General features: G+C 39.6%; 2 protein-coding genes across 4 annotated transcripts; one reads left to right on the top strand and one right to left on the bottom strand.

Moving 5' to 3' along the window:
* Positions 1 to 745: 745 nt before the first annotated feature.
* ppef2a (protein phosphatase with EF-hand domain 2a) lies at positions 746 to 14,966 on the bottom strand. Of its 2 annotated transcripts, XM_025896932.1 has the most exons (20): positions 14,869 to 14,926; positions 14,019 to 14,228; positions 13,834 to 13,931; positions 12,977 to 13,045; positions 12,803 to 12,811; positions 11,699 to 11,826; positions 11,547 to 11,601; positions 11,285 to 11,460; positions 10,999 to 11,113; positions 10,660 to 10,706; positions 9,941 to 10,107; positions 9,803 to 9,839; positions 8,749 to 8,898; positions 8,322 to 8,660; positions 6,917 to 7,102; positions 6,613 to 6,755; positions 5,936 to 6,042; positions 5,088 to 5,254; positions 4,198 to 4,285; positions 746 to 3,287 (listed from the first exon to the last, which is right to left on the bottom strand). In XM_025896932.1, exons 4-20 carry the CDS (start codon positions 13,035 to 13,037, stop codon positions 3,034 to 3,036), a joined length of 2,229 nt encoding a protein of 742 aa, XP_025752717.1. In that variant the 5' UTR covers positions 13,038 to 13,045; positions 13,834 to 13,931; positions 14,019 to 14,228; positions 14,869 to 14,926; the 3' UTR covers positions 746 to 3,033. The 2 variants fall into 2 exon arrangements, with proteins under 2 accessions (XP_025752717.1, XP_005459837.1); XM_005459780.4 differs by lacking the exons at positions 12,803 to 12,811; positions 12,977 to 13,045; positions 13,834 to 13,931; positions 14,019 to 14,228 and having other exon boundaries at positions 14,869 to 14,966.
* Positions 14,879 to 20,660, top strand: LOC100711235 (uncharacterized protein At2g34460, chloroplastic). 2 transcript variants are annotated; one of them, XM_005459773.4, is made up of 5 exons: positions 14,879 to 15,010; positions 17,880 to 18,047; positions 18,135 to 18,336; positions 18,640 to 18,804; positions 19,036 to 20,660. In XM_005459773.4, the coding sequence occupies exons 2-5, from the start codon at positions 17,913 to 17,915 to the stop codon at positions 19,191 to 19,193; spliced, it is 660 nt and encodes a 219-aa protein (XP_005459830.1). In that variant the 5' UTR covers positions 14,879 to 15,010; positions 17,880 to 17,912; the 3' UTR covers positions 19,194 to 20,660. The 2 variants fall into 2 exon arrangements, with proteins under 2 accessions (XP_005459830.1, XP_005459831.1); XM_005459774.3 differs by lacking the exon at positions 14,879 to 15,010 and adding an exon at positions 15,138 to 16,213.
* Positions 20,661 to 21,911: the final 1,251 nt, after the last annotated feature.

The following is a 21,911-nucleotide window of genomic DNA, read 5'->3' as shown; positions in this document are numbered from 1 at the left end:
AACTCTTGTGGAGTTAGGCATATTATCATAAAATCTACAGTCATCTAAGGAGCCAGTTTTCAAAAAGGTGCAAACCACAAGAACAAGAAGGTCAAATTGGACTTTGCCAGAAAACATCTAAAAGAAACCGCAGAGTTCTGGGAAAAAAAGTGTTTGGACTGAAGAAACCGAAGTTAACTTGTACCTTAATGATGGAAAGAAGGGGGAAAAGGATGGGGAAAAACAGCCCATGATCCGAAGAAAAGCGCATTATCTGTCAAACATGGTAGATTTAATGTTATGGCATGGGCACGTGTGGCTGCCAGTGGAACCGGACTACTGGTGTTTAGTGACGATGTGACTGCTGATAGGAGGGCTGTACTCTCTGCTTAATGGTATAAATGGACAATAACAAAGCATGCAGAAAATGGGATATTCTTCAATGGCGAAGTCAACCGCCTGATCTCAACCAAGTAAAGCTGTTTTTTCAGGTGTAAATACAAAACTGAAAGCAGAGAGACCCACAAGCAAACAGCAACTATAGGCCGAGCAGAGAGAAAACAAAGCATTTAGTGATGACCAAGCTTCTAGACTTCAGCCTATCATTGATTGCAAAGGAAATTTGGAGATTTATGTTTGCTCTTAAATAATAAGGATGAAAAATAAATGAATAAAAAGCTGCTACCTCAATTAAACAAATTAGAAACTAATTACATACCTTCAACTGCAACAACTGAACAATTTTTCCATATATGTCTTAGGAAAGTAAGACATGACACACTTTTTTATTTACAGGAAAGGTTTAACATGGTCAACATACTAGAAGAAAAGACAGTAAAATTCACATTCATACTGACTCACTGACTCTTTTTGTTGCAATAGATAATACTCAGAAATGTGGAACAACAGATTTAACTAAAAAATACATCACGCCTTCATCCTGCAAAATGTTGAATTTACTGTTAAAATGATCAATCATTTAAATGATTTAGATGCTTAGCTCAGCTTACCATAAAGATTGAAAACAGCTGCTCTGTATGCTCTCTCAGGGCTCAACAGTTGTCTTGAAATGCCTCTGGGCACCTGTTTATGCAGTTATTGCAATGCAAAATTTAAATGAGCTTCAATTTTAATGGTAGTGGCAGGATTAAAAACTACATGTATACAATCAGCAGTCCAATCTGATTAAAACAGCTTAAAAAGCTTTCCTTAAAAAGCTTTTTCCTCCCTGGAAGTTAAGTTTCTGACGCCATATTTGCTGTTGTAGAATTTTCCTGTAATTCAGGATTCATTTCAGGATTCACCGAGTGCCGCATTTCTTACTTTTAATCTCATCGATGAAATAAATTACTCCCATCTGCAACAGGCCTAGAAATGTTTATCTTTTACAGTGTATAAAAGAAACAAATGCGTTACTGATCTTCAGAAGATATCACCCACACAGATATCATCTTACATCTGCTGAAATATCAAGTTACTTATTTCTAAGCCACACTGAGTCACCGCAGTGTTACAAAACAATGTTGTGTATATGTTACACTTACAATGTAAAAATGTTACATTTGATAAAGTAACATTACACTACTTTGAATTTAACATGTTAGTAGTCTTAGTAACTGGTTATTCTGCGACCATGTAGCGATGATGTCATAACGTACAAAATTATGACCAAACTCAGCTTTGGCATTACACAGTGTGTTTTTAGGGTGAATTTAGGTGACTTTGGTTTCCTTTTAGAGAGAGCAGGCGAGCTGTTTCTTTCCATTTCCTGTCTTTATGCTCAGCTGAGATAACATAATAAGCATATCTCCCAAATTCTCAGACTACACCTTTAAACTTCAGAAACTGGAGGTAGATATACATCCTATAAGTCAAATGAATAAAATCATGAGTTCTCCATTCTGGACAGGTTGAGGGCTCATTTGCTGCCCGACAGGAGGAGCAATCCCACAGAAAACATTATCAGTCCACACTACACTTTACTTCAAGTGCTCCTACTGCTAAGGCACCAGTAAGTTGCAGATATTTAAAAACATTTCTCCAGGATTCCTCCTAGATGCAACTCCTTCTGACCTCCTCTATACAACTCCATCAACACCCTCAAAGCAAAAATCACTGACAGTCACCCCACAGTCAATTCTTTCCCACATCTTCATGGTCTCCAATAACCTTATCCCGCTGTGGTTACTGCAGCTCTCTTGTTCTTTAATAACTTGTACCAGTACACTTGATCTCCACTTCCTCCTTCCCCTTTTTACTCTCCAAGACTCATCTATTGACTCTGTTCTTTCCCAATCATATGGTAACTGTTCCCTACCATCCAGATTCTGTCTCGTTCTCAGCTGGCACCACCATGAGATAACATCCATCCATAAGATGTGTTACCCTATCTTCCTCCTTTTCTTAAAATACCTCTTCACCACATCCAACAAATTCATAAAAAATATGTAGATGCTGTTAAAAATAATGGCAATAAGCTACCTCCCAAAAACCTTTGGCAAGCACTTTTAATATATTTAACACATTTCTTCATATATTTGAAGGATTCTTGTGTCTGTGCTCCTTCCCATCATAATGCTCTTTGACTCAGTTTTAACTGTTAATCATCCGAGCAGGATCATTACATTGTCCATTTTAACACATCTGGAGTGTGAGAATCTTTTTATGTTGACATGAGTCACATTTGAAGCTGTTAAAAGTATATTTAGTGAATATAAAATGCAAAAATCACCCATTTTTGCATTTTATAAAATTGTTATTTTCTATGTTATTTTCTGCCTTTTGTTTTTCAGTTTTGAACTATTTTAAGAATATAAAGGAGACGTGAGTTGCTCAAGCTGCTGCATTTTGCCCACACTTCCTCCGCTTCAAATGAGCATTCGCTGTCAAACACCCTGACCTCTAACCTCCTCCTAATCCCCTGTGATCCAGGCGGCTGTTGCTCAGCATCATCCTGCATCTTTATGTGCGTCATTAAAAGCAGCTTGCGTTGGCTGCATCGCCCTCTCCTCCCCTCTGCTGGACGCCGAGCTATCTGTTTAACACGCTTTTTCATCAAATGTTGGGATCTCCCTCCAGCTTGGTGAGGTCGGAGGTCGTGCCCATGAACATGCTGCGTCCTCGTTCCAGCCGGCTCTTCTTGTCCGTGAGCCGGAAGGCCTCCATGAACTCGTCAATGTCGATGCTGCCGTCATGGTTGCTGTCAATTGTGATGGCCAGGTCGGAGATGGCCTCGTCGGTGATCTCCATTTTCAGGTAGACGCTCAGCAGCTTCCAGGTCTGACGGAAGTCCTGCATGCTGATGAACCCTGAGGTGGAGGAGGAGGAGATTAGAGGTTCAAGGAGGAGTAATAGGCAGAAACTGATAAAGAAGTGTTGCTATCTGTGTTTGCATGTGATCAGAGAGGCGGGATGGAAGGGCTAGTAGATCAGTGGGTTAATCCTCGTTAGGAATCAGGCGACGGTAACCTCCTGCTGCCTGTTTCGCACGCTACAGGTGGATTAACAGAGGCTAAGCTCAGCAGACGTCTCCCACAGACACATCAGAGCCCTGACACACTTTACTCCTTCTCTCAATCATCTATGTAGATTATAAAAGTTAAGTAATTCATTTTTCCTTTGGCAGCAGTTAAAAATTAAGTTAAACATAACTAATATATAACAAATAAATCAAGAGAAAAGTATGCAGATCAACAAAATAATATTAAATATGACAAAAAAATTATCTTAATGAGGTAAAAATCCAAAGCCACAATACATACAGAAACATTTTAGTTATTTAATGAAGAAAAGTATTTCTTTCATGTCTTCTGAAATTAAATACGGCTCCTGTTACATATTAATATTAGGCACATATTACTATGTAATTAAATGTTTTAAGGCAAAAACTGACATTTAATTGAAGTTATATGATCACTTTATTTCCTACTGAGTGCATTTGGTTGAGGCTCAGGACGTAGAGTAGGTCATCTACTACTCAGAATGTTGGTGGTTTGATCCCTGGCTGCTCCAGTCTGCTTGCCAAATATCCTTGGGCGAGATACAAACCCCAAGTTGCTCATCCATTGGAGTGTGAACGTGTGTGATAGAAAGGACTTAAACATGTATTTTTTCTCTGTGCTATTACTTGGGAATGATGCAAAACTGAGCTCTAAGGATAATATATCCCATTAGCAGATTTGCTCCTGCATCGAACAGCATAAACAGTGGGTGTTTTACCTGAGTTGTCTGTGTCTACAATCCTGAAGATTGTCTCCAAAGTGGAGCGGTGGCGATACAGCGTTTCCAGCAGACTCTGGTCAATATGCTGCAAAGAATGAGAAAGAAAGTCCCAAAGTCATAAAACAACACAAATAAAGCACAAAAGGACCATCTGCAGCATTCTTGTGATATTTTATATGCAGCATCTTTCAGATTGGTTAGAAAAATAATGCTGTTTAAGCAGCAAAACTCTGCTTGAATACAACCTGGCAACTGAAAAGATTTATTCCCACGCAGATGTTAATTTTAGGATTCTGGTAAAGATGTTCTTAGTCATCTTTAAGGAGGTTTTCACCTTTTCCCAAAAGGCAAAACAAAACAAAGGCCAATCCTAGAGTGTATTGAAAGAGGTCACTTTACTTAACTGACTTCTGACATTTATTGTCTCAAGTTGGTGTCATGGGGCTTTTCTCATTTTCCATTTTGTACATCCTCACCACCTCTGTTTTCCTGCCTGTGACCTGGAAATCTATCTCACTGTGCCATCTTGAAGCAACTCTCATTCCTATCTCATTCTACTTGGGTAGACAGGAAGGTTACAAGGAAACCTGTTATCGATGATGCACAGGTATATCCTTTACAAATAATTTAAGTCAACAACACATGACAGCAGCATGACGCCACGGAATACACACCATGCCAGGAAAAGGACAGAAATCAATGTTCCTTTGTATTCATATTATTTTAGCCATTTAAGCAATTTCAAGGGTGGAAGGGCAGTTTATCTTTTCTACTTCTGTACAACTCCCTGAGTCTCAGTCCCTTTTCTAAAGTTACTCAATATTACATTATTGCATTTTCATGTAAACATTGCTACATCAGCTAAGACAGAGCCGGTGAGTTCTTACATCTGTTTTGGATCCTGTGATGGCAAGCTCGTTGAACCACTCGTAGTAGTCTATCGTGCCTTCGCTGTTCTTGCAGGTGACCAGCTGAGAGCGAAGCATCCTCCAGGGCAGATCCAGATGCATCACACTCTCCACTGCAGAGGCCCAGTCGTTCAGAGAAACCAGACCTAATAGAGGTGAAAGGTCATACTAATTATAACAGCGCAAAGCTCTAATCCAAGTTTGATCACTGTCTAGACTATATCTAAGAATTATTTTGCCACACAGTTTGAAAACATTCACACTAAATATTATACTTTGTTATTTTGTGACACATTAAAGCCCAGAAAATGTAAACAGCAGGGTTTTTCTCTGCATCAGGAAGACTGTTAGAGCCAACGCAAAAGCTAACTCAGTTCTGTTTTAGGTTTTTCAAATCCTGTGTGTATAATAATTAATAAACTACCTTTACTTGTAGGCAGTGTTTCAAAGAGAATCAAATGTTTGCTTATCCAAAAATATGTTGAAAAATCCAACAACATCCATCCAAGTACCTTTTTTTCACACTGTTTTGTGTTAGGCAAAGCTGTTTGTCTATTGTAAGTGAAATTAAATCCCTGAAACAGAAGTTTCTGTGAAACTCTGAAATCTTCTGAGCTAGCCTTTTGCCCAGCCCACACGTTGTTTTCATCCTGCACGGGGATCATTATGTTCCACACAAATACAAAGCTGTGGGCTCATATTTCTTTCCAGCAAGTGAATATCTCTTGAGAACTACAGTGGAAAAAAAGAAGAAAAGATCTGCAACAAAGAGTAAAGTCTGATCCGATGAGGAATGAATCAGTTTATGAAACTCAAACTACACACACCTGTGTTCTCGCTGTCAAACTTTCTGAAGGCACAGAGGAGGTCAGACTTGTGCGCAAACAGCTGCTCCCGCAGGACTCTGAGAGCTGAGCGCTCGGTTCGCCCGACACTGCAGACGACGAGCGGCAAACACGACAGCGTGGAAAAAAAAACGTTTCTCATCAACGTCAGAAATATCTCAGGTGCTTAATTTGTGAAATATCTATTTAAAGTTAATAATGTAGATAAGCTGTGTAGATGTGCTGAAACCACTAGTTTCAGAAAGCTTCTTTATTGACTGTTTAAAGGGAGCTTATTGTACTTTCCCTTATTGTCTGGCCTGTGTATACTGTTATAATGGATGCTACTCATATTAAATGTGGCCAAAGTTTGCCATTAGAAGGTCAGTGTAGGTGTATCCCAGGCTTTGGTCCATATCAGACAGTATTTTCTACTCTCTCTACTCTTGGCTCTGGCACACATCTCTGACTGTGGACAGAGGTCTGAAGATCTGCTTCAGACTGTGGATGAACTGAGGTTCTGCTCCAAGGCCCTGCATAATCAATATAAGGATTATTTTGATCACTGAATTATGCAAAGCTACTCTAGCCTTTTAAAACTAAACCAAGTTTGAATTAAGTGAAATAAGAGATGATCTGATAATGAAGAATTTATCTAATGAAGTGAGTGTTAGTAGTACCTCTGTCTCACAGTGAGCTCTCTGGTCATGCTGCTGGCCTGATATTGAATCAAATAAGGCACAAGGTCAGGGCCCAGCTTCACGTAAGCCCCCCTGTTGCTCCCCACATCATAGTAATTGGAGGCAGAGAACAGAGTGAGGACCTGAATGAATGAACGAAAGGACAAACTGTCATTGAAGAGGAAGGAAACACTGATGCTGATCAGGGGAGAGGTTTATGGTACGTATGATACTTTAGAGTGAGGCTGATTTTGGTATGAAAGTACTGAATTTGGACAGCGAACAGTAGGATTACTGAGCTGACCTTACGGTTGTGGCAGAACTCATAGCCCTCCTGTTTGCACTCATGGGAGCGAATGATGAGCTGCAGATTATGTCTGTTTAGGAAGTCCTCGGTGACATCAGGGCCCCAGTAGCAGCCTCCACCCCTCACCTCGTTGGGTATGCATCCATCCTGAGTCATCGGGTCACTCCACAGCAGGTCCAGGATCTGGTGGGGCAAAGAACTCAAAGTTTTAAAGTTTCTCTACTGGTATATATAATAACCATTTCTAGCATTGGTGCGTAGTCCAATTTCACTGTCTGCTATTCAGTAAAAGATAAACATTAAATAAGATGAAAAATAAAATAAAACAGAAGAGTCAGAAAAAAATCTGTGGAAACAGCAGCGGGGCAAAAAGCTGGCCAGTTTAAAAAAGTAGATTGAAGTCAGAGCGGAGGGATTAGTGACGTGGGGGATTACAGCCTCTGAAGTCTTACGCAGGCAACACACAGCACCTCCTGTTAGGTGAGCGTTGATTACTGTCTGAGTGTGTCTTTCAGGCTATAACTGGAGCGGGAGTGAGGCTGAAAGGTCATGACCTCTGACTAAATAATAAGTCAGTATAGAAACATGTGAAGAGTGTGAGTTTGTGGTCAGGTTAGACAGGTGTTAATTTATTTCATTGTTTAATATAAATGGGAGTAAAACTACTACAATCTTACTACAATTTGTCACAGTTACATGCTTCACATCATACAAACTGTAATATTAGACAAAGGCAACAAGAGTAAATCGAGTAATATTTATTAAGGAACAAAAAGCTATCCAAACCTACCGGCCTTACATGAAAAAGTAGTTGTCCCCTAAATCTAATAACATCCTCGCCAGCAAGACCTGCAATCAAGGAAATGAGTCTTTCAGATTGCTGTGGTGGAATTTTGGCCTACTGTTTTTTGCAGAATTTTTGAAATTCAGCCAAATTGGAAGGTTTAAGGTTCTGCCAAAGCATTTCAATTCAAGTCCAGACTTCGACTAAGCCACTCTAAAACCTTCATTTTGGCAGTAATGAGGCCTGAGTGTGGCTAGTGAATGTGAAAATGTGGTTAATTACAGTTAATTCATGATTTAATCAGGGTGGGAGTCTGGTAGATTTGGATAGCTTTTTCTCTTCCCATCATCATTTTTAAAAAAAAACATATTTTTATTAAATTGGTTTTTTTTGTCTGTTTTTTATAATTTGAAGCATCCACATGTGGTAAATACACAAAGAAAGTGGATTTTGTAGTGGATTGTTTTTTTCCTGTTTCAGCTGTCTCCTGTTAAACATCTGGCTTGCTTACATTTTTCTAGTTTTGGAATAATAAAACTGATTTCATTCTAACACTAACACAAAAGGCTCATTGTTTACTTGGCAGCTTCTAAGAAAACATCTCTGCTCCATACTCGCCTGTTTCCACTCATCCACGGTGGTGTCACTGCTGACAGAGTCGGTGGACAAAAACAGAGATTCTTGCTCTGGTTTGTTGATCTGGGCGTTCAGAGTTGGCTCTTCCCTCCTGCTGAGCTCCAGCTGGTTCTCCATGTTCACTCTGATCCGATCCGAGAAGTCCTGCAGCGAGCGATTTTGGAAGCAATCTCGGGTTCCCAGGGGTTTGGGATATGTGAAAGAGGCCCGACGCTGGAAGACCCTGCTGATGGCTGCGGTGTCCACATCTGTGTCCGAGTCGATGGATATTCCCGCCAAACTGTGGTGTCTCTTCTTCGGAGGTCTCAGAGCCGAGATGTACTGAAGGAAAACAAGAAAACACAGATTACACACATTGTAAGGATAGTGGAAAAATAACAACTTTAGTCATCACATGCTGGTTCCTCACAATGTGTCTGTCAGCTCTGGCGAGGACACCGAGGTCCGTGGAGTCAGAGATCCCTCCGTGCAGGACCAGCACCTTCTGGTCGATCACTGTTGCTAATGGCAACCAGCTGAAAATCTTCTGCAGCAGCTTCAGGATCCTCTTCCCGTGCATCTGATGTAAAACACAATCAGCAAAAGTTACTCAGTTAGTGCTTTTTTATTTCTCCCCTTTGTTCCTGCTCTCCTTGCAGACAGAAAGTGTGAGTTTACACTGAGGACATCAGTTTTAATGAAAAAGCAGCTTTATCAGCTCTTTTTTTGGTGACATGGGAAAACATTTTCCTCTGACCAGATCAACTTTATAGTAAATGTTCTGCATTTTTATTTAATTTATAGGAATAATTTTATTTTCTGTTCCTCTGAGATAAGTAATATAACCTCGGTTTGCAAAGTGGTAACATGTTTGTGAAGAGTTCACAAAGTTACATTAACAAGGAGATGCTTAAAAACAATGAAATTTTCAGAATTAGTTTACTAAAAGTAAACTCCTTTTGTTGATAAGATTGAATTAAGATTGTGATTTTTTGGGTAATGTTAACCCACATTATCTGTCTAACTTTAGCATCAAATCACAACCTTAATCATCTCAAAGTGCTTTATATATAGAAACCCAACCGTCTACCATTGGTTGATCCACCAGCAACTGGGAACATTGGGAACAAAGAACCCTTAGAGAGAACTAGTTTATTTCTGTGTGTGACTGAGATGTTGCACTGTAACTTAAGACAGCGTGCAGTAAGGAAAACTCTGTTTTGTTTTGTATTTCTTCTGTCAGTCTTTGGACCAGCTCTGCCCCCCTGACTCAACAGAGACCAGATGTCCTGCAGTCACCTTCTTTAATGACCTTAAATCCTCTTAGCAACGTGGATGAGTGACTGGTCTTATATACATAAGACACTGGTTTATATTGAGCTTTCCTGGGAAGGCATGGGTGAAGGTAACCACATAAGTTTTGATTTGCTGCTGCGTAGAAAAGCAGCGATAAGGAGGTGCAGGTTTGCATGAGCTGAACCTACCTTGTACTTATTCAACACCTCCTTGGTGAAGCCGTACCTAAACCATCCAGTAAAGAAATAAAAGTTTGAATGACAACAGATGAATCTGTGCATGCATACACGTGGTGCATGTTTATTTGTTTATTTGCATGTTTTCACCTGAGGTTGACTATGTGGTCCTCGTGATTTCCTCTGTTCAGGTAGACATTACTCGGGTAAACGAGCAGGAATGCAAACAAGATGAGGAGGATCTCAATAGAGTCCCTGCCTCTGTCTACAAAGTCTCCATTAAACACATAGGGCTTCTCTAAGGACGGCATGCCGTTCTGTCAGGCAAACAAGATTGAAAGAGTGTACAGTTAAAGGGACAATCCGCAGTTTAAGTGTAAACAAATCAACCACATACAAACAAACCAAACAGTAGATTAAACCTTTTCTTTCACCACTGATGCAAAAAAAAAAGCTGCAGGTAAACTGAAACTAAAACCATCGCCTGATTAACTGACAAAGAAGTTCATCAAAGCACATCAAATACTCTCTGATTACAGCACCTCAATGGAAAACATGAAAATCATTAGATTCTTAGGAGTTTAAAATTATATATATTAACCTTTATTAAATTATTTAACTACATAAAAACATTTATTAAGGACTTTTTGGAACATTATCCTTAAATTATCTTGAACATATGAAGCAGGTTTGAAGATGAAGCAGTGAGAGCAATAAAAAGTATGCATTTTTATTGATTTTAATAATCATCATTTGCAAATTCCATTTTTTTTAATGGTATATAAAGCTCATCAGATTAAAAAAAGTCATTATTCTGGGTTCAAATATGGGATTAATTCAGCACATTCAAAATGTTAAGGTTTTCATACCTTATAGAAAATCAGCAGCAGGTCTTCCAGCTGTCCGTGCAAATCACCTGTAACAACAGGACAGAAAGGGCTGGCTTAAAAATGACAGTAATTTACAGCACAGTTATTTTGTATCTATACTTTTAATTTAAATTCTGCAACTTTAATGTTTCACTCTCTTCCACTATGAAACAATGGTTTCTGTTGGCCAGCAGAATTGACCAAAGTCCAGTTTCTTATGATAAAACAAGACTAACATTTTAACGCTTCTTTGATTTTTCATTGTCTTTACTAAATATTTCCACATTTCTTCAGTTCCACGCGCTTTACCATCACTATCAAAGAATATCTTTATCATACCACAAATCGTGATTTCTTTGCTGTGGCAGGTGGAGATACGGTTGATATTTGGCAACATGCGGAGCAGTTTCCACGTCTCCAAGAGGAGCTGAAGGACGTAGCGTGAGTGCAACTGCTGCTGGGAGAGAAAATTGTTAGCAAGAACGCCTCCAACACAGAGAAAGCAAAGTCACAAGCATATAGGAAATAACTAGGATCACTGCAAATAAAGCTTTTTACATTGCAATGCATCTGCTATGCCACATGCTGAACTTGAATATAGAACACTTTCTCCAAGAAGACCTACTTTCTTATTCCTGAAAGCCTCCACCAGACCGACTGCTTCCTCTACCGTCAGAGGAAAGGTGAGATGAGGTCCCGAGTAAATCTCCGGCACCTCGATGTTCTTGTAGCAGAAGTACCTCTCCCACTCTGCATCCCGGCAGACCTCATTCTCCCTGAAGATGTGCGAGATCAAATTTCCTGCAAGGTGGAGATGGTTCAAACTCAGAGATTTGATTTACAGAGAAAAAAACAAAATGAACTCAAAATGAATGCAGAGGTCTTACGTTCATTGCTCGATGGTGTGAAATTGTCCATGAGGTAGCCGAGGAAATTATAAAGCTGCACAGGAAAGAGACAAAAAGGTTGTAGTTTTATTGTTAATTTTTTTTTTATTAAACACTCGGGTCTCGACTGGTTTGTGGCAGCAGTTTCTCACCTTGATCTGGGCCTGCTCTCCGGAGTATTCGATGGACTGGAAGATGTGCCAGGTGTATCTCCGCCTCATCTCTCTGCGGGCGACGTACTGACGGTACCATCGCTGAATCAGGATGGCAGCTCTTATGGCTGAAACACAGAACACATGTGATCAAGAAACACCTCACATTTGAATCATTTTTTTCACGTGCTACTATTGACACACACAGCATAAGAGGCGCTGCAACACAAAAATCTGCTGTTTTTAAAACCTTTTTAAAGCAAAGCAGGCAAAATTTCAAAACATTTTTTTATTATTAGACTTGACTACCAGTTCTAAGACTGTTTATTTCCTGATGTGCATTCAAGTCACTAGAAAAAGCTTTAAACTAACTTTTCAAATAGAGCTTGGAGGACAAACCAAGAGGCCAAACAAGGGTATTTATACTATAGCGGTACTATAGTGGATGTGGTGTCATCACCTTTAGATGGGGCTGAATTCAGCGCATTAGATACCCAGAAATGTCTCTTTCTCCATTAGTTTAACATTGAAAAAGGTTTAATTTTAGCACAAATTATGATCTTTTTCTCCTCTGAAACAAATATTTTTGTTCCTAACTGTAACTAAGTATTGGCGCCAAAACCCAACCGTGTAAGTTAAAGCTGGAGTTATAGGTGTCCTATACCCTGTTCTTCCAGTCATCTCAGATCCTTTTTTTTTAACTTGAAATGCTCTTAAAGGACTTCAGGAACACTTTTATTTCCTTTCAGACTGGAGGAACGAACAGTTTAGCTGGATAACTTGTTCCTAACTTCCCTGAACCAACACTTAGCAATGAATTTCTACAAGTAATCTAAGAGTAAAGTTACTGTAAAAAAAATTTTTTTTAAAAAGGCATGGTGGCAGTTTTATGTCTGTATGGTTGACTTTAAAACCATCATCAGAAACAGATACAGGTGTTTACTTTCTCCACTTTTCAATTAAAGCTACATCCTATCTGCAACTTTTAGTAAAAATATTTCCACCTCTATGCTTGACCCAGATACCAGAGGTCTGAGTTTATGTCCAACATCTGCCAAACAAAAACATCAACAAGACAAAAAAGGTCAAGCAGATGTGGCTTACTTGTGACAGCTGCAGGCAGCAGAGAAAAAAGAAACACCAAAAGACAAACACAAAGACAACACGTAAGAGCCAGAATAAGGTGATGAACGAGGTCATTCAGCAGCAGGAAAGAGTAAAACTTTTGCAATCAGCGTGAATGGTCATCATCCATGTGTGTCAGTGCATGCGTGTCACCTCTTCCACTGGATGTGGTGTGTTTGTGGAGATGGTTGGACTTTGTGACGCCACATCCCATGACTGTTCCTGTTCAAAGGACCAATCAATCATCGCATCAGTGCAAAAGGATTCAGAGTACATTCGGGTAATTCATCTGCTAGATTTAATATTTGAGCACATATTTACACTGGACTGCTTAAGTACTAAAGATTTTTATGTTTTGAAGCCACTACATTGTTCTCAGGCTGAGATAGAAGTTCATTACTCTGCTCGTGCAAATTTTTTATTAGCTCTGCTTCTCTTTTTGAACTCTAAGACACCCCTTCATTGACACTGAGAAATGCAGAGCATGGCTCAGAAGCAGCAGCAGTAGGCAGAGAGCTGGAGGACATTGAACTTGTTCGACTTTGTGGTCTTTTAATCTCATTACCCGCTGGTTCGCTCCTAACCTTCGTGATTGGCCTCAATCCTGCCGCACAGGACTGTTTTGTCTGAATTCTACGAAGGGTTATGTAAAGCAATCTATGAAAAAAAGGAGGCAGAAATACCTTCACAGCCTGAAACCATTTTGGACAAATCAGCTTTCAGAATTTGGAAAAGTCTAATAAAACAATGAGTGCTGAAATCTGAATGGTTTGGTTTGTTTGATTAATTCACATGGTATCACGTTTCAGGAACAAATTAAAGTCTTGTTCTGTGCCAAACTTGGATACAAAATGTAATAAAATATATTTTGGCAATAAGAAAAGAACCAAAACTATGATGTTTGACGTCTTTTTTTCCCAGTTTGAACCTGCTTTTTAGTTAGCTGCTGTAGAAATCCACCTATACAGACTTACTCAACTATTAGATCTTGAAATCTGTTGCTTACTTACGCAGTCGCCTTCTTTATCCAGTCACCACTTCCCAGGTTATTTGAGTGTCAGCTTTCAGTTCATGTGAGTATTTAAAAAGTCCTTTGCTGTGTTGCATCCTTCACCAGGATAGCAGCAAGATGTCAGTGAGACCGGTCATTGTACAGAAGCTTCATGTATGAAGCAACCCCGACCATGCAGCTCACCTGGACTGTGGCTGAAGCTGCTTTAGTCTTTAGTCCCTTGGTGTGATCACATAATCAAAGCACAGAGCCACAAGTGGATTACCTGATCTAATGACCTGATAGGCCCAAATGGGTCTTCGTGTAGAGAGATGGAAAAGTTTCAGAGGTAAACATTGGTGGCAAGAGGAGACCAAGTCTGTGTTTACATGTGAGCACCTACTGATGATATGTCTGTAGATAAAAACAAATTTACTTGATTTTATTTTGGATTTCACTGACCATTTTCTTAAATACTCAACCCCCAAGTGCAACAGTTTGTTGCTGATGTCATTGTACTGGCCTATTCTTCAACTCTGATCCTTTTTTATGATCGACAAAATTTTGGTGTGTGGGATGTGAACTTTTTTAAACCTTTGACGTGGTTACAAAACATAAAGCCTAAATTTATACACCATATATCCATACCCAACACACAGATTTAACCTAGAATAAATAGCACCAGCATAAATCACTGAAGAATAAATTTGTTTTTCAAAAATTATTTCTGGTTCAAATTTCTGTATTTTTAACCATTTTCTGTGTAATTATTGGCCATGTATACTTCAAAAGAACCTAAAAGTATTCAAATAAAAATCAAAACAAATTAAAGGAGTCACGGATTTCATTTCAGGAAATGACATAATTGTTCCATAAGACTGTTGTCTTTATAGCGTTTCCTTTTCACAAGAAAATATCTTAAAGTCGCAGATGTTTGATTTGGGTTTTAAAAAAGCAAGCAGACGTTACATTTTAGAAGTATTTACTGCGAAATTTGTACTTTTAGTCATTGGAAATATTTACACTAACTTTCTAACTATAACTTCGACATTACCTTTGAGGGGGTCATGTCATCTTCCTCTGCGTAACGTCAAAACAAAAGATTTAAATCTGGGTTGAGGATAAACAATTACAAAGCATCCGAACGCTTTCGCTCTTGAACGCCTCCCTCACGGGACGCTTTCATAATGGCGCAGGTGAGTGAGGCGCTAAACGTCCTTTTCTGCATGCTGCATGACAACAGAGTAATAATTTGGGTTAAGTTGGCTCACGGTGTTTTGTTTTTTTTGTATGTTTGTTTGTTTGTTTGTTTTGCCTCTAAATGAATAAATGAAGAAAACAAAGACTCATAGCAAAAGCGGAAATCCATCTATTGGTTTGTGTAACATTAGAGATCGTAAACGTTCAGGGTGGCAGTTATTCCCTCAGTTTCCGGTTTAATAGGTATTTAAAGACCTTTAATATAAAAGCCCCGGAGTCTCGACATGTTTTTGAAAGTCACAGTGTTCAGTTTTAATCGTCACAGCCGGGGAGGCTGTTTTCCATTTTTTTTGCGTTATGTAAGAAGTTATATTGCCCTGGCGCTATCAGCATAGTTGAGTCAAACATTAAAGAGTTTACAGCGTGTGGACTCCTGATAAGTTAGTCCACTGAAAAGGGCTTAAAAATAAAAGATCATAAAAGTGATCACTTGTCCCGATGTTTTTGGTAGTGTAGGTGTTATTTTGTCAGCACCTGGATCGCTGTTTGTGTCTTTGAAGACAAGGAAGCTTTTTATAATGCTATATTGTTGTATGTTTTAGGATCTGCTTTTTTTTAGGGTTGTTATTCAGTCTTGGGTGTGTAGCATGATTTTATAATCCACTTCACTAATGGGAGACGGGGAAAAGGCAAACTGTAGCTGTGAGCTGATTAATCAACTTGTTAATTTAGCGGCATAGAGGTTAAGGTGTTTGCAGGAGAGGCAGTGCCCCACAGCGTCATTGCAGCAACTGTAGTGGGAAACTGTTGTGTTTTATGAAAAAAGTACAAAGTGACTTTAGGACTCAACTGTCACAACTCACATGTTTTATTTTGTAGTTTGGATTTGCAGTTAAGACCAAGGCACACAGATATTATTGTGTCTTCTTTAAAAAGTACTGTTTGCTTTGAATATAACTTAATGACCCTAAACTGAATTTTTTTCTTTGAAGTTTCATTTGAAAGGCTGACGATTGCATTTCCTTTGTAGAATAATTAGTTTCCTGGTAAATGGCGCAAGAGAGGCAAAACTCTACAGGCTGTTCAGTCCATTGCCTCCAACCAGTCATGGCAGATGACCTGAGCCCTGTTCTGCTGGAAGTTTCTTCCTGTTAACAGGGAGTTTTTGGTTCCCACTGTTGCCTACTGCCTCCTTAAAGGTTTTTTTTTTTTTTGATTGTTGGGCTTTCCTGTCTATTTCTCTTTCTCTCTATAGCCATTGTTTGGCTGTTTATATATCGATTGATTGATTGATAATACTTTATTCATCTCGAGGGAAACTGTTTTAAAGGCTGCCAGACGATCCAGCGCCATATGTCTGTGTTAACAAGCAGTTGGAGTGGTGTACGTATTAAAGTCACTGATGAATGACTTTAATTCATCAGTGAATGAGGAAAAATGGTAAAATTAGAGTCTGCATGGGTGGGTCACCTGTTTGAGCTGCAGAGAGGCTGTGATCCGTCACTCCTACTGGAGGTAATGAATAATTGTAATGGTAATAATTAGAGTATAAGAGTTACTGCAGTTGTGCTTCATGCAAAAAATGCACTCTCCATTTGGAGTCACTCATGGATCCTGCTGCTGGATGCTCGATAAAGATATTTTGACTTGTGACTCCTACAAAGACTAAGCAATACACACAAACCGGAGTGCATTTGCACTGACCGTTAATAGAGCCAAGTGGCTGGTGTTTTGTGTTTTTTGAGAGCTCTGTGATGACAAATATGTCATCTCCAGGTTTTTGTGGTGTTGATGCACCGGTGTTGGCATGAGTGTTATTAGCAGTAAAATTGATGTGGACACAGTTAAAGCTAGATCACTAGATGTCTCCTACCACCAACAACACATAAGCATGGGACTTAACCTAACCCCTAAAGCTCTGTGTTGTGGCCACCAGTTAAAATGTTTTCCTTTTAAATACTTCTACTTAATTTCTGAGAGAATCCAGTTATTCCATCATTTTGGGATGCCGCATTGGCTCTAAAACTTGAATCGCTTTTAAGCCTCAGCCTCAGGTGCAGTTATAAAAGTTGAATTCTAGAGTACAGTTGGGTTTTGTAATTATCTGTTATGTTAAAAACCAAAGAACTAATTGTTAGTGGCAGCGGCATGGTGTTTGACGTCACCATCATCCACAAATGAAAGAACTGCCAACAATCTGAGGACAGACAGTTCACTGCAAAAAAGCCTGTGTTGTCCCCAAACAGCACTCATTTAACATAGCTTCAAGGAATCAGCTCAGAGATGCTTGTCATGATCTTCTAAACAACATCAGTTGAAATTCAGTCAACAATATTGGCTTAGTTTCTGCAGTGAGCATCTGACCAGCAACCTCATCGTCCTCCTCTGCTGTGGAGATAATCCATTTACCCCAGTTTGGATAAAAACAAAGGGAACCAATGTGCAGTTTTGCTCGACTGGCAGAATTAAAGTTTTTCTCTCTCTTCATCATCATATCATCATTTTCATCCAACCAAGTTTAATAATTTTTAAAAATTATGTTTTCTTTTCTTTCTCACACACATCCATGTTTCCGGGCTGGAGATGTGATTTCACAATCTTCTGCTGTGACTTCAGGTGCCAGATTGTCTTTACTGCACATTCGTTTTAGCTCTTAAGAGATCAAGGAATTTTATTCATTCATTCATTTTTGGGGGGTTAGTGATGCACAAGGACAAGCTGTTACATGACAAACATACATTTCTCTGAAAGGACCTTTTTATTGCACAATAAAAGTAGTTTTATTACGCCTGTGAAAGGGGGAGGGAACTTCAGAGCCGTTAGTTTGAGCGATCAGAGCGTTCACCACGTCGTGTTCTGCTTTAGTTGCAGTCTTGACTTGGCTCCAAGCGTTAGAGGATGAAGATCGCCTTGGTGGGAGCCACTGGGCAGACTGGACAGTATCTGGTCAACCAGGCCCTGCAGCAAGGCCACGTGGTCACCGCCCTCGTCAGGAACCCGGGGAAGCTCACCGTGACTCATGAGAATCTCAAGGCAATTATCTGTTTTAAGCTCTGTTACGTGCAGTCAACAAAAGTAATCATGCACATTTTAACAGTCAGCCTTGTAATTGTTTTCCAGGTGGTGACGACTGATATTTTCTCGGCAGACAGTCTGAAGACTCATTTCAAAGACCAGGATGTTGTCATGTCCTGCCTCGGCTTCCCAGCCTCCTTCTTCACCGGGGTGACGGGCTACACTCGGTCCATGACTGCTATGGTCAGTGCGATGCAAGAGACCCGGGTGAACAGGATCATCACCATGACCTCCTGGTACACAGAGCGTAAGTGCATCACACAGATGTGGCCCTTTAGATTTGTTCTTTAACGATGTAACTGATATTTTTAAACTTGCTTTCCCAAAATGTGAAGGACAGGTGTCAAGGTTTGGCTTTGAGTCAAATGATTAAAAGCTTCTTTTTTAGCTGATTTATGAACATAGGCTACGTTGAGTCATGAGCCTGAACTGAATATGTCACTAAGAAAACGGATGGATGGAGGCACTTTCAAAAACTTGGGCTTTGAAGGTTATTTGGCTTTTGTGGCTCAGGCTGTTCACTGTTTGCTTTTTTATTTACTTTTTTCAGCAAACTCTGGAACTCAGTCATCGTACCTGATCAGATTCCTCCTGCTGCCATTAATCCGAAGTGTCCTCAGCAACATGTATGAGATGGAGCAGTTTCTGCAGAAGACGGAGGACATCAACTGGACTGTGGTGCGTCCACCTGGCCTCAAGAACCTTCCGGCCACAGGTAAAAGCAGACAGATTGCATCATGGGTAGGGGGTATCAACAGAGAATGGCGGAGCTCAATTCAGTGGAAGCTTTCTGTCTTTGTGTGATCCATTTTACCTTAGTGCATAGTCTCACTTTGCTTTGTATAATTTCTCTGAGATCAGCAAATCATGCAGTTTCAAGCATGTAACTGGACAAATTGTTGGGTTTTTTGCTATCTGGATGTTGTATTCTTTTTGTCCTTTGCAGCTCAAGAGTTTCTGACCCATGAGGGATACTTTGTGCCTGACAACAATGGTCAACCTCCAAGCAGCGCAGTGGGAAGAGGAGACGTGGCTCGCTTCATGCTCTCTCTGCTCAACAGCAACGCCTGGGTCAAGAAGGGAGTTGCCATCACTACCAAATAAGAAAGAAGAAGCCAGGCTCGGTGCACCAACATAAAAAGACATGACTCTCCTGCTGTTGGTTGTATCCATGCAGGGAGACATTTTTCGGGGATATTAATCTTGCAATATTTACAGTGAAGCATTCAGTGTCTGGTGCATTAAATAATTAAAGTTGCAGTCCTCAGTTTTTTAATGCAGTTGAATCCATTGTTTTGTATTTGCATTTTACAAATTTAGTGCTTTTATTCAGTCATATAAAGCAACGATCCATAGGCACAACTCTTTATGAAGCCTTGCTTCATGAGATGGCACTATGTTTATAGCTTATGTGGGTAACGTATCGTGATTGATTTCTCCTATAATTTTCAAACAGCACTGTGTTTACAGCTTGGCTTAAACTTAGCTTTAATAAAATAGCAAGTCCCCCTGAAATCTAGTAAGAACAACCCATCTGAAATAGTTTGTTTTTTTTAAGCCTCCAAGCATGGCAATGTATCCATTGTAAACACAGCCAGAGCTATCTTCATGGTGAGGTTTTGCTCAAGCTGGAATAACTGGTCTAACTGGAGTGATGTATGTGTATGTACATACATACATACATATATGTATATGTATATGTATACATATATGTAACCAGTGACTAACTGTGAGTGCCTTCCCATGCATACCCTACATGCATTCATTGCAGACACATGATGGCAGTGCTGTGCCACATATAGTAGTTTTAAGTAAAGCTAAGTTGCTTGACTCTTACAGGTTGTGTCCATAAAAAAAAAAATGTAATGACAGGTTATCACCAAGTGCTCTGCATATGTAAAGAAAAAAAAAAAGTACTGTACAAGTTGTGTGAAATGAACAGTTCTGAAAAGGGTGAAGGAATATTTGTGCTAGAAGTGCAAATCCAAGGAGCAAATTTAGGAAATATCAGGTTAAATGAAATCCTGAATTGAGAATTCATGTCAGAGAAAATAATTTTTTGCTTTTATGAGTTTTAGTTGCAGAGTCGCACCCAGTGTTGTGCTTTTGAAGAAGTTGATTCCAGCGAAAGTTTTCGCTACTGCTTTTTTAAGTGAGGATGTGGCTGTGAGCTGTATGCAGGAGTAAGAGAGTGTTTCATGTTCGGCCCCTCACATGAGGTGTTTTTTTTTTTTAACCTGCTTACATAAAAGCAAGCTTACCAGAAACCTTAAGGAAAAAAATTCCAAAGTTTCCAACCCAGTCACATGCATTCGTTCAAATGCTTTTCATAGCTAAGCACCTGGTCCACAATTCAGACACACCTTCTCACTCTGGTGGTTGCTGTATCTTGTCCAAGCATACTTTCACATGCAGACCGGATCCACTCTACTTACCGAAGTAGAAAAAGAAAAATCTCACTTCATTTTTTTTGTTCGTTTTTGAATGATGATGTAACGTCTAAGTGTCAAGTTCATGTTAAGGTTTGTTTTTCATTTTCACATTTACCTATTAAAAGTAATTCTTAACACAGTTTGACTACACTGTAAAAAAAAAAAAAAAAAGTAATGAGATGTAAACCTTCTCTGTTGTCTTACTCTTTTCCTCCCATCTGGCAGCTCTATCCTCAACATCCTTTGCCCAGTCTATCCACCATCCCTCCTCTCCAGATGTCTTAATCACTGACTCCACAGTCATTGGTCCTAACCTTCAATCTCTTTTCAAACAACTCAACCTGAGCTGTTTCTCTGATATACTCATTTCTAATCCTGTCCATTGTGGTCACTCCCAACAAAAGCAAGAATTCGTAGCATCTTCAAGTCTGTAAATTCACATGAGTAAAAACGCTCCTCTTGCAGATAAAAAAAACAAAACAAAACAGTTATCAGTACTGAAGACTGCTTTGCTGATTCAGCTAATAAATGAAAAAACTGAGTCAGTTTGGCTCTGACTCTGTGAGAGGAGGCAGATGAGGATGATATCAGCTGTTTTAATCAGCTGTCACATAAAGAAAAATGATTACATGCTCAATGTTCTAAAGCAGGGGTGGGGGAACTCCAGGCCTCACGGGCCGGTGTCCTGCAGGTTTTAGATGTGTCCTTGATCCAACACAGCTGATTCAAATGGCTAAATTACCTCCTCAGCATGTCTCAGAAGTTCTCCAGAGGCCTGTTAATGAACTTATCATTCGATTCAGGTGTGTTGACCCAGGGTGATATCTAAAACCTGCAGGACACAGGCCCTCAAGGCCTGGAGTTCCCCACCTCTCTTCCAAAGTAATATGACAGCTGATGGTTCCTGCAGTAAAATGTTTGTATGTATTGCTTTTCTGCTGCTTTCGTCCACTTACATGCCAGCTTAGTGATTATTTATTTCAAATGTTTTATTAGAATTATCACATGTGTTTAAAGATAAAGAAACTTGTTTAATTTTGGTAACTGCAGCTTGACCCTTACACTCGTGGACATGTCACATGAAAATTGTTTTTCGTGGATCAGTCAAGCCCTGCTGGAGCACCTCTATTCATTCACTTGAGAGAGAGACACAGTGGAAAACATCTTTCACAGATAATTAAAGATAACGGACAGAACATTCATGTGTTAGAGATCATGATAACAGACCTGTATTCTGCTTTCTGTTCATTGATCGAGTAAGGCATGCTGCATCATGTGTAGTTGATGTGATATTATCGTACCCTACATCTGTAGTGAACATGAAACCACATACCAGTACAAAAAAAGTTGAGCAGACAAACAATGCAGGAGGATAAGATGTACATTTTCA

This window comes from Oreochromis niloticus, linkage group LG12 (genome assembly GCF_001858045.2).
Source record: "Oreochromis niloticus isolate F11D_XX linkage group LG12, O_niloticus_UMD_NMBU, whole genome shotgun sequence".
NCBI classification, from domain to species: Eukaryota; Metazoa; Chordata; class Actinopteri; order Cichliformes; family Cichlidae; genus Oreochromis; species Oreochromis niloticus.
This window is presented reverse-complemented; position numbering and strand designations above follow the sequence as displayed.